Source organism: Mus pahari, chromosome 5 (assembly GCF_900095145.1).
Source record: "Mus pahari chromosome 5, PAHARI_EIJ_v1.1, whole genome shotgun sequence".
NCBI lineage: Eukaryota > Metazoa > Chordata > Mammalia > Rodentia > Muridae > Mus > Mus pahari.
Genome location: NC_034594.1, coordinates 164,744,772 through 164,764,620, shown reverse-complemented (window position 1 = coordinate 164,764,620; position 19,849 = coordinate 164,744,772). Strand labels below are relative to the sequence as shown.

Below are 19,849 nucleotides of genomic sequence, written 5' to 3'. Positions count from 1 at the left end.
CAAGCTAACAGGAAGCTGCCTATCTCCACCTCTGAGCTTATGTCACTGGGATCACAGGCTCATTTAACCATGACCGGCTTTTTATGTGAGTTCTGGAGATCAGAATGAGATCATAACATTTGCAAAGCAAATGCTTTACCAACTGAGCCATCTCCCAGCCTATTGCTGTTTTCCATTTGTTAACATCACCTTACATTCCCGAATACTATTTTGTCATGACAGCTTACTAGTTTTTCAAGGGTTTTTGTGGTATGCATAAAAGATACATGTGCTTATTATGTTTTTGTTCTGATGTCTTTGCCATGCTCTGGCAATTTACTCTCAAGGAGTAAACTAGAAAATATTGTCTCTTCTTGTGTTTTGGGTTTTTTGAAGTTTTTCAGAATGGCTGATATGTTAATGCAGCTATAACAAAAGACCAAAGAGCAGGCCCCTTACAGCAGCAACTTTTTTCTTTCTAGATGTTTGAAATTATTGTTGGTAGGTGGTGGTTCCATTGGAAGTCAGATGTCAGTGCCTACACCCATGGTGACACTGGCCTGTAGATGTGTCACTCTAGTCTGTATTGTATATTCAGATGGCACTGTCCCTGTATATCTCTGTGTCTGTTTTCTTTTCCAACAAGGGTGGCAATCATATTGGACTAGGAGCTAACTTCTCTAACATTGACCTCCTTTTGAAACACATCGTCACAAGTCTGCAAGTCTTTACACCAGCTGTAGCAGATGTTAGGATTTGAACGTTTCTTTGTAGAAAATACATTTATTCTACAATGAATAGAGCTTACCGGTGAAGCCATCTGAAACAGGGTTGACTTACTGGGATGTTTGATTGCCTCTGGTGTGCCTTAGTAATTCAGTTTCTTACTCATGTATTCAGATTTTCTATTTCCTTTTAAGACATTTCAAAGCTTATATATTTATAGGAATTTTTGCAATCTGTTTGAAGTTGTCTGATTCATTAAATTTCAGGTAGTAGCCCTTACTAGCTTTTTTTCAAGGTCATAATAATGCTCCTTTTTTCATGTAGGAAAAAAAATGTGTAGTAGTTGTGCTGCTGTTCCTTACTTCTTGGGCCATGCCAGTTATATAGTTTTCAGTTTTCTTGGTCTTCTCAAAGAACCAATTTTTATTTTGTTGGATTTTTCGCCGTTGTTCTTAGAATGTCTTTCCCCTCCCATCTTTGTTTAAATTCCTGTTTTATTGCTTTGGGCTTAGTGTAATCATTTTCTAGTTTTGTTTTGTGTTGCTAGAGAGTGTTGATGATTTGAGAACTGATGTTTCTTAATAAAGGCACAAATGGCTATAAACGTCTTTGAACTGGTCTTTGCTGCATCTCATATGGCATGTTTTGTTTTCATTTGTCGCAAAATAGTAATTTATTTTTAATTTTACCTTTGAATTGTTAGTTATTTAATTTACATGCTTCTAAGTTTCTCAAGTTTCCTTCTGTTCATGATTTCTAATTCAATTTAACTGTTTTAGAAAATTTAACTGAGACCTGTTTTTTGGCCTAACCAGTTGTCTATTCTCATTTACCCACAGAAAATGTCCCATAAGCCCTTGCAAAGAAGCTTCTGTGCGCTGCAGATAGCTGTCACACTGGTGGCACACAGTGCTCCAGTCTTCTCGAGCCTTCTTGCTCTTCCTGCATGAAAAAAAGGAAGCATTGTTGACTTCATCTGTTATTGAAGAATTGTATCTGTGGTGTTTCAGTTTTGTCAGTTGTTGCTTTTGGTTTTGGACTACATTATTGGGTGACATTTTTATCATTATAAGTTGTTAATCTTTGTCTCAAATTTTCTTAGAATATATTTGGGCTGATACTGGCTTAGCCATTCTGGCTCTCTTTTTGTTTATTCTTACATGATACATCTTTTTTTCCCAGTCAGTTTTTACTGTCACCTTGTTGGTATATTTAAATCTAACAGAGAACTCCTGTAGCTGTAATATTATTGTGACATGTTGTCTGACACATATTCTGCCAGTCCTTGACTTTTGGTTGGGATGTTTAGTCTATCTACAGTTACTGATTACTGATAACAAAGTCCCATATTACCTTTTATTTATTTATTTTTGTTTGTTTATTTCTTACTCCTTGTTTCTCTGCCATTCCATTACAGTTTTATTTTGTGTTAGGTATGTTCTAATATGCTGCTTTATTTACCTTTCTACTACACTGTTTTTCAAGTTATTTTCTTAGTGAGTTTTCTGGGAATTATAATTAACATCTTAATTTAAAATAATCTAATTCAAGTGAGCACCAACCTAATTTCAGGAGTATGTAAAATCTGCTTAGTGTGTGCCTCATCGATTTTCCTTCTCCGTTTTTGCTGTTATTATCATACAAATTGCATCTGTATATATTAGAAGTTTATTAACAGATATTTAGATTTATTGCTCTATTCAATGTCTTTTAAATTGGATAGTAAAGAGTTATATATTGGTTTTGCATTCCTGCCTTAACAAATTAGGTAAAACATAAATTTTTTACCTTGTAAGCTTGAACGACACTAGTCCAAACTTGTCACCCAGGAATAGATTTCTTCTAGGAATTGCAAGAAAGGATCTTGCTTTGTGTTTTCCTTTTTTGTCTTATGCTCTTCTTCCTGACTCATGTTCCCTTTTTCCATCTTCTAAGCCAACAGCAAAGGGATTTTGACCCCCACCCTGATTAACTCTGTATCCTGGATTCTTCTTACAAAGGGGAGGGAGAAGAAGAGGTGTACCTCTTATAAAGGTACTAAGCTGACATCTAATGGTCAAGAGCACTCTCCCTTTGAACGGTCTCTCCTCAGGTCTACAAAGTTGTTTTTTCCATAGAAGGAGGCAGTGCTGAGCTATGGTAGGGAATCAGGAGACCTCTGGCAGAGAAGAAATGGATGAAGAGTCTAAGTTGAGGAGAGGTGTCTTAGTCAGGGTTTCCTCCACAAAAAATAATGACCAAGAAGCAACTTGGGAAGGAAAGGGTTTATTCAGCTTACACTTCCACATTGCTGTTCATCACTAAAGAAAGTCAGGACTGGAACACAAGCAGGTCAGGAAGCAGGAGCTGATGCAAAGGCCAGGGAGGGATGTTACTTATGGCTTGCTTCCCCTGGCTTGCTCAGTTTGCTTTCTTATAGAACCCAAGACTACCAGCCCAGGGATGGCACCACCCACAAGGGGCCTTCTCCCCTTGATTACTAATTGAGAAAATGCCTTACAGCTGGATCTCATGGAGTCATTTCCTCAACTGAAGTTCCTTTCTCTGTGATAATTCCAACTTGTGTCATGTTGACACATAAAACCAGCCAGTACAGGTAACATGTACAGGTTCTAAGGCTTTTGAAACCTTCCAGCCTGTCCCTGTGACATAGTGACTCCCAACAAGGTCACATCTCCTAAACCTTCCCAAACAGTTCCACCAATATATGACCAAACATTCAAATATACTAGCCTATGGGGTCATTCTTATTCAAACCATCACAGTTCACTCCCTAGTTCCCTGAAAGCTAATGGCATATGATAATACAAAATGCATTTAGTTCAACTTCAAAAGTCCCCATAGTTTTTCATAGTCTCAACAGTATAAAAGTATCAATACAATTTAAAAGTCCAAAGTCTCTTCTGAGACTCAAGGCAATCTCTTAATTGTAACTGCCTATAAAAGCAAATTACATACTTCCAAAATACAATGGCACAATATACATTACCAGTCCAAAATGAAGGGAAGGAGGCAGAGTGAGGAAATACTAGACCAAAGCAAGACCAAAACCTAGGGCTAACTCCAAGTCTGGTAGTTCTATGTCCAATATTAAAGGTTTAGATGACTCCACCCTTCCAGCTTTGCTGACTACAATGTACTTCTCTCTTGTGGGCTAGTTCTACTCCCTTTATTCAGCTCTCCTTGGCAGATATCCCAGTGCTTTGGCACCTCTAACATTTTGGAGTCTCCAACACAATCCAGGCTTCCCTTCCACAGCTTCATGCTATGGCCTCTAAGAACTTCCATGCAGGGACTCCTGCCACATGCCCAGCCTCAGCTGCTTTCCCTTACTGCAGAGGAAGATTCCATAACCCCTTTCCTGTATCCTTCTTGACTCTAAAGCCAGAACCAAATGGCTAATGTGGGCTCATCTTGGCTTACTGCTGAGAATAGAGGCTGGCCCCCTTCTTGAATCACAATTGTATAAGCTTTAATTTGATGGTGTTTGTTAGATGCAGGAAATTCCTCAGGGCTTTCCTTGTTTACAAGTTGGAAGCTTAGCTAAGTGGGGTCTTGCCCAGAGGGCACCATTCCCTGCATTCTGTTTCACACCAGGCCTTTCTTTATTCTTCTCATGTCTCAGCACAAGCCTTGGCTCCAACTTTAAGTTACCTGGTGTGCTTTTTCCTTGTAAATCTGTGTAAGAGTGATTTCTAATAACCATGCAGCAAAGTCAGTACTAGGCTGTCTTGAAATCACCTCTGCCAACAAAATTAGTCCAAAGCTCTTCGGTTTAGCCTCAGGCCTACATATCTTTATGACAAGGGCAAAAAGGTGCCTACATTCTTGGCCAAAATATCATAATGGTCTCTAACCGGTTGTTAACATTGTTTCCCCTGAAACCTCTTGAGTTGGGCCTCCACAGGCCACATTTCACTTAACACTACTTTCCTCCAAGCTCCAGCTGGGATGTCCCATTAGGCACTGCTTACAGCAATCACTTTCCTAGTCCAAAATCCCAAAGTCTTTCATATTTTTCAAAAAAGGAAAAAAAAAAAAGGCAAAACAAAGCAAACACCATGCTTGGGTACTAAGTAGCAATGCCCCACTTCTGGTACCAACTTCTGTCCTTTATTTATTTTTCCTGTTGCTGTGATAAGTCACCATGACCAAAGAAAGAGGGGAAAGAGTTTACTAGAGGTTAATAGTTTCAGAGGGCTTGAGTTCATAACCACCATGGCAGGGAGCATGGCAGCAGGCAGGAAGGCTGGTGCTGGAGCTGAGAGCTTACACCTTGATCCACAAGCATGAAGCAGAGAGAAAGACACTAAGAATGATGGAGGGCTCTTGAAGCCTCCAAGTCTACCCCTATGACAGTTCCTCCCACACCTCCTAATCCTTCCCAAACAGCTCCACCAACTGGGGACCGAGTATTCGAATAGATAAGCCAATGAGGCAATTATCATTCAGACCATCACAGATGCAATTCATCAAATTTAGAATGTTTCAGTGATTATTTTTTGAAGTGTCTTCTGTACCTTCTGTTCCTTCCTCCCAGAATTCTGATATGCTATGTTTGATGATGTTTCTCACAGGCCTCTGAGGCTTTCTTTTCTTTCTGGTTGATTTTCCTCACTCTAAGTCTAAAAATTATCAATTTCCCTAACCATCAAATTCAGTGCTGTTCATCTCTCATCTCAGTTATACTTTCCAAATCCAGAGTTTTCATTTGGCTTTTTGTTTTTTTACAGCCATTTACATCTCTTTATAAATGTTCTCTGTGTGCTAAAGTGTACCTCTCATCTTTAGCAATAGCTCCCTTTAGCAATCGGAACATAATTAAAAAGGTTCTGGAGAGATGGTTCAAAGACTAAAAGAGTATGGTATGCTTGTAAAGGATCCAAGTCCAGTTCCTAGCATCTAGGTTGGTAACAACCACCCGTTACTGAAGCCCCAGAGGATTCTGTACCCTCTTTTAGCCTCCGTAGTTACTGCACGTGTATACAAATCGACATACATGCACATAGTTTTTAAAAAATATTCACAAAAGAAAAGTAGAATGTCTGATGACAGTCTTCTTCTTAAGACCACTTCTGGCCTTCCATGGTTTCTGCTGCAGTTGCGCTGTTTTGTTTTTATGCCTTATAACCTTTTCTTGTTTTTAAAAACAAAGTGGAAATTTAAGTGTTATAAAAGACTACATCTATAAATCAGCCCCATCTCCCAGTTTATTGGTTTTTTTTCCTCATTATTACCACTTTTTGCTTGAAGATATATTAATTCTGTAAAGTATTATCATGTGCAGTTGCTGGACTCTGGTTATATTGGCAGTCAGTTGCTATTCCCTTAAAATCCTTGAATCATTAATTCTCCCAGTATTTGATAGGGCTGCGTGTATTGTGATCTACCTTCCTATGTCCAGTTTATAACTGCCTTGACTTTCACTTCCTGTGTGTACAGAGCCTCAGTGTCAGCTGGAGTTGAGGATTAGGACATCCTAGGTCCTTTCTGGGTGTGTGCACAGCCTTGAAGCTTTTAGGGCTTGTTAAATTATCTCATTTCACAGATTTTTTTTTCTCATTCTCTTGGGCCTTCTATTAGCCTCAGTAGCTCCAGCATTTAATAGTTCCAGGAATTATAACCAGCCTTTTTCCTGTTGTGATCACATAGCTCAAGCCTCAAACCAATTAAGATGAAGTCTAAGCCTTGAGCATAGAACCTTCCTGGGAGCTGGGAGCCAAGTTGAGTCAGGACTTGACTCAGTCTAAGAGGGCTGCTGGTCATTCCAGCCCATCCCTCCCTGTCAGTGTCTTCCCAGCTTGGGGCACTTTTGCTTTTGAAGATGGTGAGCTAGGGGACTAAAATGTAAATTCTGTGAACCTTATTGTTCTTATGGCTGGCAATTAGTTATTGTCCTTGTGAAAACACTTCTCAGACTGCTAGTTTTTGGTTGTCTCTGATTGCTATAAAGGTTATTTTAACAACTTTTTTTCTGATGCTCATGATGCTTGTGTGGAGCAGCGTACTTCAAGAAGCACTTACTGTTCTGCATAAAGTGTTTGAGTAGAGGTGTCACCATCAAGGCCAGTGTTGTGGAAGTCTGGGGTCTTCACTTTGGCATGGGGATTGGTAAGTGGCGCCAGTAGTAGTCATCCAGTTAGGGAAGATCTGAGAAGATCAGATGCTTCCTAAACTCTTCCCTTCCCCCACTTCCTCCACACATAACAGTGGTAAGCAAGGAGCATAGAATGGGGCAAAGATAGCTATGATGCCAATATGCTATGGAAATAACACCATCTGTTGTCTTATAACTGGGCGCAGATCATAACAAGGATTTCTACTTTATGATAGCAAGCAGCTAGAATCTCAGAAGGCAAGTGCTCTCAGTGGAAGAACTCCATAATAGGTAGAGTTACTCTTCTCATCTCTCACCAGCAGGTTAAACCTGCTGAAGATTTTGTGATGCATGTATTTGCTTTTTAGGATCTGGTCACTGAGGCGTCAAACACACACTCCTCCTGCCTCTGCCTTCCAAATGCTAGGATTGCAGTTATGTGTCACCACACTTGCTTTAAGATATTTTCTAGACACTATCCACCATCTTGGAGCATGTGTAGGCCCACTGAGAACAGGACTTCTAAATGGTGTACATGCCTGGAAGGCTATGATGCTCAGCAGTGGAACCAAAGAAAGCACACAGCTGTTCTTAAAATTAAACGTTTCTGCTAGAGATGAAACTCAGTTCTACATGGGAAAGAGATGTGCTGATGTAGATAAAGAAAATAAGCAGCACAGTGACCACTAGTGGGAAAGCGGGCAAAGCCACCCGATCTGGGCCTTGGGAAAGTTCATGCCTAATTCTGAAGCAATGTTTCTATACAGGTCGTTGGACACAGAGTCTGTGTGATGCTGTACTCCTCATGGGATTAACTAATGAAAAGTAAATTTAAATGTGTTTGGTTTACTTTTTCTTTTTTCTTCTTTTTCTTTTTTCTTCCTGGCTTTTCTTTTCTTTTTGAGATAGGTTTCTCAATGTAGCAGTCATTGGCTGTCCTTGAACTTGCTTTGTAGACCAGACTGGCCTCTAATTCACAGAGAGAGTGCTTCTGCCTCTCAAGTGCTGGGATTAGTGGCGTGCACCACTACTACCTAGTGTGTTTGTTTTTCAAACATGATTCCTAGAGGAAATTTTCCCCACCTCTATTTGGTCAATTGTATGAGACTGAAAGAGGAAGCCCAAGATAGAGAGCTAACGCATGGAAAATACTATTCTAACATTTTGAAACACCCAATGACACGAGTATTCTTCTAGTGTGGAGAGCTCAAGATCCAGGTGCTGCCAATTCAGTGAAAGGATTGAGATTTGATTGCTGTAGAGTTGGGCCTAAGGACGGTTGAGCTTTCCAGCAGGTGTCAGCATTCCTTTAAGCAGCAACTTTAGGCTTCTGTGGAAGAGGATGGTTAGACTATTCCTTTATTCTCACCATCCTGGGGATAAGCTTTTACTGTCTTGGAATATACTATATTCTATCTAGAGTTGCATTCAGTATTTTACCATCTACATTTTTTATTATGATTGTTTATGGGATTACTTACCTATAATACTAAGAAGCAAAAATTTTTTCCTTCACAGAAGACCCAAGAATTTTAAGGAGACTGGGTCAACAGGGGGCAGCACGATCTTAGGATATTTAAATTTTGGTCATTTGACCATTCAGAAACAAGATATATAGATCCTGTGGTAGGGGCATTTTGAAGCATAGAATCCCATTGTGTAAAATGAAATATGATTTATAACACAAAGAACAGATAAAGTGATATTTACTAATATATTACTTTACAGTACTTATATTAAACACTGAAATGAACACTGAAAAAAAATTTTAAGAAAATCTTTCAGAAAGTGATGGCTGCCTTCCCATTTCTGATGAGGAAATTGAACCTTAGTCCCTGGCCCCATGCCTGGGAGCCTGCCATTGCACAACTGTGGGTAACACACCTTAGTGTCACTGCAAGCACCACTGACAGTTCTGTTCACTTCTTTGGTTTTCACAGTTCATCTTAGAGGAAATCCTGGTTTGCATTGGTGGATTGCAAATGATCACTTCAACTCGTTATTCTGCAGTCTCCAAATATTCTTTAATTAGGTAAATGGCAGGAAAATGTTTTTTCCAAGGTAGAGAGGATAGCATATTGAATCTGTGATACAAACAAATGTTTGCTGCTTTGTCATATGTGGGCAGGTAGTGTAATGGCAGAGGCAGTAGTAGGTGCAGCTGCTCCACAGCCCTCAGGTACACTGAAGCATTAAGATGCTAATTGCTCACTAGCATCCCAGTGTGCGGCAGGCAGGCTCAGAAACCTGCCTCCCACATTTACTCTCCAGACACATTGCTGCTTCTCCTTTCATCTACTCATGTCCCATATTGTGCATATCTTCTATTTTAAATAGCTAAAGTCATATTTTAAAAATAAAATCCAGTAGGAATTTTAGAAAGTACAGTTATGGGTAATAGCATCATCTAAAACATAAATAATGTTTCTAATAATAAAAATATGCTTATAACATAGATTCAGATAATTGCATTTAAAACATTCATTCATAGAAACATTCTGTGCATTTAAAATACACCAACTGGAAGCCAGAGATATGACTTAGCAGCTAACAGCACATACTGCTCTTGCAGGGAACCCAAGTTTGGCTCCCAGCAACCATGTCAGGTGGCTCACAACCACCTATAGTTTCAGCTTAAGGTACCTACATTCACATATACAGACAGACAAACACACACACAAATACACACAATTATAAATCCTTTAAAAATCAGTTTGAAAAGAACAACATGTATAAAAATAATCAGTTGTACCCTGCTGTTTAAGACCAGTGGCCAGTTTGAATAAGCTCACCCTCCATTGTGTCCAGGAGTCACTTCTGGAGGACAGAACTGTACAGACTAGCAGCTCATCCAGTGTTGCAAATCTAAGAAAGGAAGCTTTTCATTTTTCAGGAATATGGTGGACCAGGAAGTCAAATCCAGGACCCTAACCTTATAATAAGACCATATTTTGTCACTCAGTATTTCCCAGAAGACTCAACCAGTGATGAAGTAGAACCCCAAGTCAGACGGCACAGTGGATAAAAGTGCTGCTCTGAAAGCATGTGAATTTGAGTTCAGATCCCCAGCACTCCACCAGTGATATGGGAAGTAGAGATAGGAGATAGCCTGGTGTACACAGCAGTGAACAAGAGACCTATTCCTCCTCCTCCTCCTCCTCTTCTTCCTCCTCTTCCTCCTCTTTCTCCTGCTGTTCCTCCTCTTCTTCTTTTTCCTCCTGTTACTTTTCCTCCTTCTCTTCCTCCTACCTTCCTCTCCTCCTTTTGGTTTCTCAAGACAGAATTTCTCTGTGTAACAGAGTCCTGGCTGACCTGGACTCTCTTTGTAGACCATGCTTGTCTCAAACTCAAGACATCCACCTGCCTCTGCCTTCCAAGTGCTGGGATTAAAGGTGTGTGCCACCCCCAGCCTTCTTTGCTGTTGTATCTACTTTTCTCTCATATATTATCTCAACTGGAGTTTCCTCTCCCTCCTATTCTGCTAGTCTCTTCCTACCATCTCCCCTCTTACCCAGACCCACGCCTACCCTTCAGAAAAGGGCAGGCCTCCCAGGGCTATCAACCAAACATGGCCAATCAAGTTGCAATGAGACCTAGACACATCCCCTCATCTTAAGGCTGAATGAATCAAGCTAATAGGAGGACAAGGGTCCCAATAGCAGGCCCAAGAGTCAGAGATAGCCCCCACTCCAGCTGTTAGGAGTCCCACAAGAACACCAAGCTACACAACCATAACATATAAGCATAAGAGGGAATTCAGACCCATGCAGGCTCCCTGGTTGTGAGTTCAGTCCTTGAGCCCTGCTTAGTTGATTCTGTGGATTTTCTTGTGGTATCCTTGACCCTTGTTCCTACAATCCTTCCTCTCACTTTCCAGCAGGATCCCTTGAGCTTTGCCTACTGTTTGACTGTGGGACTCTGCCACTCCCATCAATTGCTGGATGAAACCTTTCTGATAACAATTGTACTAGTATCCAGTCTAAGTGATAATACAATGTTATTAGGAATAATTTCCTTGACTTTTTTCCCATCCTGTTTGGTTATATCCTAGGTCTCTGGGCTATCTAGATTCTGGTTCCTGGCCATCTAGGCAGTGGCAGGCATGGGCTTCCTTTTATAGCATGGGAAGATACCCTATCTTAAACTGAATGATCAGAACAGGCACCAGCATTGAACTCTAACCTCCACATATATTCTGCAGTTTTTGCACAGTGAAACACACACACATACAAAGAGAAGAGTACATTTTAAGGCTTAAGGAATTTGAAAGGTAGAATGAAAATGCTGGGCATATTTTCGAAGAACTCCAGAATGAGAAACAAGATGTGGAAATGGACAGATCATCAGATGGAGCAAACATGATCCCATATGGGAATATTTAAATTGTTACACACCCAGGAATGCCATAGTCAAAGAATACAATTCCAAAGACAGAAGGGAAGTAACACTGACTGAGCACAGGGAATATATGAGGAAGCTGCAGATACTCCCACAGGCTTCTCAACAGCTCCAGGGAAGGTAGAGGCTATGCAGAGGTACAGAGTGATTAGAAGCTTCCATTCTCATACCATCTAAATCATCATTCATGGAGAGGAAACTCCAGATATTTCCAGACAACCAGATGACCTTCTACTCATAGACCATTGCTCAAAAAATAACTAGAGCATACATTTGTAGGGAATATATTGAGCTCAAAAGAAGATAGGAAATAGAGGCAGAGGTGAATGGAAACATGCTATGTGTTAAATGTGTAGAAAGCTCTATAGAAGCAGAGGTAGGCAGTAAAGCACAAAGAAGGACACAGATGATTTCAGCAACAGAATAGTTCAACTTAACGTACACTTGTCCAACCTCTGCCCAATAATATTAAAATATGTGCTTTCTTTAAATACACACAGAACATTCATAAAAGCCAACCATATGCTACACCACAAGGGAATTCTCCACAAATATCATGAACTACTATCATAAAAACTTCATCCTTTGACCACATTGTAATGAAATTAGAAAATTGCTCAACTAATACCTCTAAAGTGCACAGGATATTTGCCAGATGTTCTAGGTTGTTGGTACACATAAATGAGAAAGGTCTTATTCTGCGTGTATTGAAGCTCTAGGGAAGGGAGGGGACATGTAACAATACTGCAGTGGGTTGAGGTGTACAAGTGTTGGAAAGCATTGCGGGGAGGAAGCAATGGGAAAGTCATGTGTGACAAGGTTCTGTTTAAATGAAAGGTCCAGATAAGACCTGAAGTAGGCATAGAGGTTACCATATGTAACTTGGTGAGGAATACCCATACAGTAGGAACAGTCCACCTGGGTATGGAACATGTGTGCTGAACTCTGTAACATGAAGCTAAAACACAATTGCAGAGTAGAGGAGATGAGGTAAAAGGCCACTCCCTACCCAGATCTATGTTTACTGACATACAAATTATAAGCATTTTTGAGTTAACCCTGAGTCAGAGAATAATACATAGCAGAAATTCAGAATATTTACAATAAAATAAAAGGATTGTTCATCTTGTACAATATACTTCTAACATATCCAAATGTTTGGTCTTAAATTTATTTATAGTAAGGTAAGAAAAGCCTAATGTGAGATGCACACTTGTGCTCTCAGCAGGTGTAAGGTGGACAGATGCATGAGGGTAGAGAGTGCTGAGATTACAGTGTGTGTCACTATTTGAGATAGGGTCTAAGCTACCCAGGCAAGGATTGCCCTCACTCTGTAAACTCAGAGACCTTGAACTTGCCATCCTTCTGTTTTAGCCACCTGAGAAGCTAAGGTGACAGTCCCGAGCCACCAGGCTCTGTTCCTTCTTTTCTTCTTGCTTGGCTGTGGTAAGGCTAATAACACACACTGAGCCCAGCAAGGAGCCTGGCAGAGGTCATCTCCCTCTTCAGAGCATGGGTAATGGTCCCCACAAAAACGTAAGAGGGAACCAAGGGCACATGACTCAGTTGAACAGGCTTTAGTGGTCAACCATCCATATCTTTCTCTTATGTCCATAGTACCCAGATTTTTTTTTTTTTTTTGAGATACCAACCTGCAACTGCATTGGTTCAGTTTTTGTTACTATAATACAACACCCAAGACATTAGTACACAAAAGGGGCGTGTTTAGCTCATAGTTTTAGAGTCTGAAAAAAACCATTGGCATGGGTCAGGCTCTGTGAGGGTCCCCCTGTGATGCAGATTGAAGCCTGAACCAGTGACTGCCTGAAGTTCCTCTGTACACACTTGTTCTGCCCAAGCCAGTACTTCCCCTTGCCCAGGCAGGGGAAAGGGAAGACTGAGTTTCTTCAGTTTAAGCATTCAGTCACTTAAAACCTGAATTACACTACCACCATCCAGTTTTAGGCACACTGGCTTCCAGCCCTACTCAGGCTTAGAATATCTATAGCTGCTCTCCTTCTTACTACATTTTAGCTCCTTTGGGTGTTTCTGAGTCCCTAGCAGATTCAGCCTGGCTGCTCACTGTCTCTCCTGAAGCCACCTCTGGTTGTCACAGGCGACACCCTTGTCTCACTTGGCAGTACCCTCTGTGCTCCCATCACCCATTTTCTATGTAATGAAATTTTTTTTCATATATTAATAAAATTAGAATCTGAATGCTGTCTTCCATCCACAGTGAGGATATATTCAACAGATTATTCAAATTTACAGTAATTATTATACAGTTCAGTTTCAAGTTTAAATTTTTGAATGTAGTTACAAGTAAGCTGAAATCTACTTAGGGTCAATGGGAAGCCTGGTATGCTTACTCTGTAGGAACTTATTCAAATGGCAATTCTAGAGGTTTACTTAAACCTAGAGGCACCATTAATGGGCATTTATTCTGGATAAGATTAATACTGTATGGAATTCACTCATCTGTCTGAAATTTTGAGATTTTTTTCTCTCCTCACAGAACTGATAATAATTCTTCACCCTCTGGCAAAAACACTTCATGAAGAAGAGGAAACATTAAAAGAAAGTCTAATACAAGATGGGGGATGTTTGACTTTTGGGAGCCTGTGGTACCACTCATTTACACCATCTTAATTATGGTTCAAATTTACCTGGCTCTGGGTTAATCACTTGAAGTTACTGTCACCTAGGCAAGCCCTGTTCTAAATTCATGACAGAAGTCTGCAGAGTCGGCCAAAGGTAGAATGAAGGAGGAGCGTCAGTGTGCAGTCTGCCCTTGCCCCTCCACTCTCCAGGCTGCTCTCCACTTCCATGGAGGTCATTCGTTCGCCACCTTCTCAAAGGTGGAATGCAGAGTAAACCCTTGGAAGACAGCCTTGTCTAGGATCTAGTGATCCGTATTACACTAAGGCTGACTTGGCTAGAATGTGATCATCGAGGATCTCCACACTCCCTGTTGGGCTCAGCATAGGTATTCTCTCAGAGATAACATGGCCAGAGAGGTGTTTGTCCCCCTCAAGCATTCCTGGAGACAGTGTGGCTGGGCTGACAGGCAGCTCTAGCTTCACATTTTGTTCTAACAGAGGCTGCTGGTACCGCAGCCTAGTGTAACAAATTTAGCAAGTGTGTTCAAGCATGTTTTTGACACCATTTTCAGAAGTGATGATATTGCCTGATTGAAACTAAGATTGTATTTTCTTTTCCAACTGTCAAGAAAACATACTAAATGATATGAGGTTTTACCCATGATTTAGGAATATAAAATATATATTCCTTTTGCCTCCTACTCTGTGATTTAGAGGTTTATTTGAAAAACAATATTTTATATTCCTGAAGGCTAGATCAATTAGTTGAAATGTGTGCTCATTTTTTTATTGCTTACATAGCCAAGAGTAGATTTAAATGTGAAGATTTATCTTAAACATTAAAGTTAAAAAATGTAACTGTGTGTGTGTGTGTGTGTGTATCTGTGTGTGTATCTGTATGTGAATATGCCATAGTGCATGTCTGTGTGCGTGTATACAGCTGTGTGTGGATATGCCACAGTGCAGTATGTGTGTGTGTGTGTGTGTGTGTGTGTGTGTAGAGCTGTGTGTGTACAGCTGTGTGTGAATATGCCACATTGCGTGTCTGTGAGTGAGTGTGTGTGTGTGTGTGTGTGTGTGTGTACATCTGTGTGTGGCTGTGATGCCACAGTGCATGTTTGGTGATCAGTGGACAGTGTCATGACTCATTTTCTCCTGCCACCTTTTAGGGTCCATGAATTAAACTCAGGTACCAAGTCCTCACCCAGGAGCTACTACCTGCTGAGCCATCTCTGGCACTAAAAAATCCTTTAATTGTGTGGTTATAATAAGTAGCCTTTCTCTTTTCCTCCTCCCTCCACCCCTTTCTCTTCAACTCCCTCCCTTCCTGTCTTTTTTTTTTTTTAAGATTTATTTATTTATTATATGTAAGTACACTGTAGCTGTCTTCACACACACCAGAAGAGGGCATCAGATCTCTTTACAGATGGTTGTGAGCCACCACATGTTTGCTGGGATTTGAACTCAGGACCTCTGGAAAAACACTCAGTGCTCTTAACTACTGAGCCATCTCTCCAGCCCCTTCCTGTCTTTTTTTTATCATGTCATTCATTCTTCCCCTCTTCTATTCCTGTTCTAACTCAGGAGATCCCTTTGGGAATCTTCAAATAACATTCTGAATGTTTGTTCTAACGTTGTGTGTGTATGTTTGTCTTTTCCTTATATCAAGCAATCCTTTCTTAAGCCTTTTTTCTTACGAAAACCCAGTACACTTTGAAAAGGGTAAAAAGCAGAAATGATGCCACCCATTTGTCACAAATGTATATATACAGGTAAAATAAAACAAAGCCATTGCCCTGGATCACCCATCACACCCCTCTAGAGTTAGCCATACTTTGCATGTGTATGAATCACTTGCCCTTCTTCACCGAATTACCACCCACCATACTTCCAAAGCACAAAGCACTAGAGTTAGTTTGCTAGATGTTCTCCGAGTTGTTTGCTTTGGGCTTGTTTTTAGTGCATGCAGTTTATGTGAGCAGGTGATCTTCTGGGCCAACATTTCAGAGTCACACTTGTTATAATGATTTTTACTGCTGTGAGGTACACCATCATATGAGCTTACCAAAAACACACTGTCTGTACTCCATTTTGGTCTGGGTGAGAAGTGCCTCCCTAGCATTACTCTTTCTTGTCTCTTGGTGGCACTGCATACATCTCCAGTGAGTATATATGTAGGAGTGGGACTGCAAAAGTGTGGGGGCATGTATCTCTGACATTTTTAAAAGTAGTATCTGCTTACACTCCCACCAGAGGAAGACAGTGGTTCCCCTTCTCTGTGTCCACACCACATTAGATATTCTTTTAGCCCATGTGTTTATTGTTACCTCCATGTTTGAAGTAATGACACTAGGAAACTGTAAAGAAATTTTTGAGATTTTTATTAGAATTATATTTAATCTATTAGATGCCAGGAGGAGAACGTTGCCGAACAGCCCTCTAACACGTTCCATGAGCTTCTCTGGTAGACACTCTTCATTTGCTTGGCAATGATCATGTTTTCTTTAGATGCCTTTCAGGATAGCATTCCATGCATTATGTTCATTCTGGATGTTCTATGCTTTAAGCTGCAGTTATTGCTTATGCTTGTTTTCTTTCGTTTGATACAAGATCTTACAATGTAGCCTTGGCTAGTGCAGAACTCACTGTGTAGACCAAGCAAGTCTGAAACCTGAAGTCCTCCTGCTTCAACCTTCTCTGCAGTACTGGAGTACAAGCATAAGCCACCATGCCCATGTCTATAAACGCTCCTTTTTATACACTTTGTTTTCAGGTGTGTTGCTGATGTATTTGCAATTTTTTTTTCAAATTTCACCTTTTGTGCAACTGCAGTTCTTCTGTGGATTTGTTCAAATTTCCTTTGTACATTTGTATATTAGGACAGGCTTACCCACTCATCTTACAATGTAAGACCCTGACAAGCCTTAGCTACCAGGGACCCCCTGAGTGAGCCATGTGGAGCTGGGGATCGATGCAAAAGCAAGAGGAATTTATTGTTCCAGCGTTCTGGGGTCATCCTGCACCCAAAGGAGAGACAGTGACCCTGGGAAGCCCATTTGGGGAGTCGTCATAGTTTTCCAGGGGTAGAATAGAGCATCAGTAACTAGACACAATATTATTGGGAGAACAGTGCGCCTTTTAAACTGATTGGTAATGATGTAGTAGAGGCTTCTGGCCTACTTGCTCCACCAACCTCTTCCTTCTGGAAGGGGAGGGGTCTCATGTTCTGGGGCTGGGTGGAATTTTCCAACAGTCTTTAGTTAGCTGAACTCTTCAACATTAAAATGGCTTTGCTTTACTTTGTTGCTGTTTATTAAGGCTAGGACCTCCACTCGCTGTGATTTCTAACCTAGTGAGTGGTGACAGAAATTAGGAATGGTTAACAGTTTCAAAGGGGAAACAAGTTATGAAAATTTTTGAGATGGGTCTCAGGTATGCCAGGATGGCCTGGAGCTCACTGTAAACAAGAGTGGCCTTGACTTTTTCTCATCTTTCTGCCTCCACCACCTGAGGGCTGTGATTACAGGTATGTGCCACCACACCTAGCTTATGGTGTACTGGAGACTGAACCTAGTGCCTTGTGTGTGCTCTAGCTCCGCCCCTTCCCCCCACATACACACACACACACACACACACACACACACACACACACACACACACACGCCCTGTGCAGATCTATTTGTAAAGTGTGGCATGTTGTGCATTGGTTAATTTGGTTTGTTAACACTTTCTTTAGGAACTGTAAGTCTAGATTGATGAATGAGTGAATCCTGTGATTTGTGCCCTTTTTATGTCTTTCCTAAGCTTTAATTCTAAGGGTTTGTTAGACAGAACACACGTGGGGTTAAGGACTGTCCTCTCTTTAGTCTGAAAGTGTTTGAGGAAGAGGATTGTCCTAGTTAAAATTCACCAGGGAAGCTATCCCAGCTAAAGTGTCTTATTTTGTGTTTTTATTTTTAAAAATCTTTTTAATTGCAAGTTCAATCTTAAGTAAGATGGTTGCGATATTCTGTTTCTTCTAGTGTCTTTTCCATTAGCTGTCATTCTCTAAGAGTGTGTCCATTTCATCCAAATTTCAGATTTGTTGGGAGTTGTTTGTGCTGCTCTCTTATAAATTCACGGTCTGTAGAATACACAATGTGCTCGCTCTCTTATCGGCATTTCCAGAAATTTATCCATTTTTGTTAGTCTTTTCCATTTTAGTTTATTATCTTACTCTCATTACTATTTAGTTTCTCAAGAATCACTTAGAACATATTCAAATATATTATAGGTCTTGCATTTCTATTTGGTCAAAAAATACACTATGGAATTTCCCTCATCTGAGCTTTGCGGTTACTTGTTTGTTACTGTAAGGAAGGCCTCTGCACCACTTCTGGGTGGCTGTGTTGTGTCCTCAGATGGAGCTCACCTCTATGATGTGTAAGTCTCTCACACCCTCTCCTGCTCATCCACTCAGTCCCTGAGGGAAATGTGCTGCTGTGCCACCCGAGAGTGCTTGTTTCTCATTAGAGTTATCGAGTCTTTGCTTTCTGTGTCTTTAGCCCACATTATAAGGTGCACATGAATCTGGGATTTTTCAGTTTCCTAGAAACTGAATGTGTCGTCATTATTGAGTGTACTTCTTCACCTCCCGAGATAGTCTTGTCTCCAAGGAAACGGACACACAGCTACAACAGTTTTCTTTTTGGTTATTGTATGCCTAGAAAAGTCTACAGTTTGTTTGCTTTTCTGCCTCTCTGTTTTAGATATTGCCGTAAAGTGGCAGATAGTTTTGTTTATTTATCTACATGTGCCAATCTTTGTCTTTAAGAATATAGTTGAGATGTTTAATATAAATAAATTCACATCCATGTTTTGAGATTGATAACTCTTATAAAACAGTCGTTTAGCTTTAGAAAATACCTCATTACCATGTGTAAGCTGAAGAAATTGCTTGAGCTGTTAGGATGGTTCTGTGGGTAAAGATACTTGCTGCCAACGCTGATGATCTGAGTTCAATCCCTGGGACCCACATGTTAAAGGGAGAAACCAGCCCTGCTAGCTGTCCTTTAACTTTCACATACACACTGGCCACGTGCATTTGTGTGTGCACATACATACATATGTGATAGATAGATAGATAGGTAGGTAGATAGATATGAATAAAGAGAGCTTTAAAAGAAGTGTCTTTGATTTGTCTACAAATATGTAGGAATATGGAAATTTCTCCATCTATTACTTGACTGAAATGTCTATAGACTATTTACAATTGAGTGTTTGGGAGTATGTTGTGCACCTCCATACTTGTCTTTCTAGTGACATAACTTCAATACACACATCATTGCCATTTTACTGCTTTTGTTTGTTGTTGTAGTTGGTGGTCATGATGTTTGAGTCAGAGCCTCTGTAGCTCTGGCTGGCCTGTAGCTTATTGTGTAGACCTGAGAGGGTCCACCTGCCTCTGCTACCCGAGTGCTGGTGATAAAGGTGTGCCCCACCACACCCAGCCAACAATACACTGTATAATCTCTGTTTTGTAAAATACTATAACAATTTCAAATTTGCTCTACAGGGCTGTGACTCTCAGGTGAGCTTGTCTGAGGCATCCTGTGGTGACAGTACATCCTCCTGTCAGTCTCTTCAACATGGCTCTGTTCCAGAAATCCTCATTGGGCTCCTTTACAACGCCACCACTGGAAGACTATCAGCAGAAGTGATCAAAGGCAGCCACTTCAAAAACCTGGCAGCTAACAGACCACCCAGTGAGTGAAAAAGAGTTATTTTTATCTTAATGTTTTCGGCACTTAGAGGACTCACATCATTTTAGTCTTAACCAACCACAATGAGACACTGAATCATCAGCCAATCTGTTTCGTGTTTTCTATTTCCAGTCATTTGGGAAAAGGAAAATGTGAAACCCAAAATATTAATTGTATGGTGACAGGAATTTTAATTTTTCATAGTCTGCAGAATAAATTATCCCTATCATAGCCATTATCTTTTAATGCCAGAAGAAGTTACAGGGTTTTAAAAAGCAACTACTGTTCACAATATTAACAGAAAAGTA

General features: G+C 40.5%; 1 protein-coding gene across 2 annotated transcripts in view; it reads left to right on the top strand.

The window, feature by feature from the left end:
- Syt14 (synaptotagmin 14) overlaps positions 1 to 19,849 on the top strand; it is a 142,277-nt gene that overhangs the window by 112,200 nt on the left and 10,228 nt on the right. For both annotated transcript variants that reach the window (XM_021198403.2, XM_029538864.1), the window contains one exon: positions 19,355 to 19,544. In XM_021198403.2, the coding sequence (XP_021054062.1) occupies positions 19,355 to 19,544 (190 nt within the window). The remainder of the gene's footprint in view (positions 1 to 19,354; positions 19,545 to 19,849) is intronic.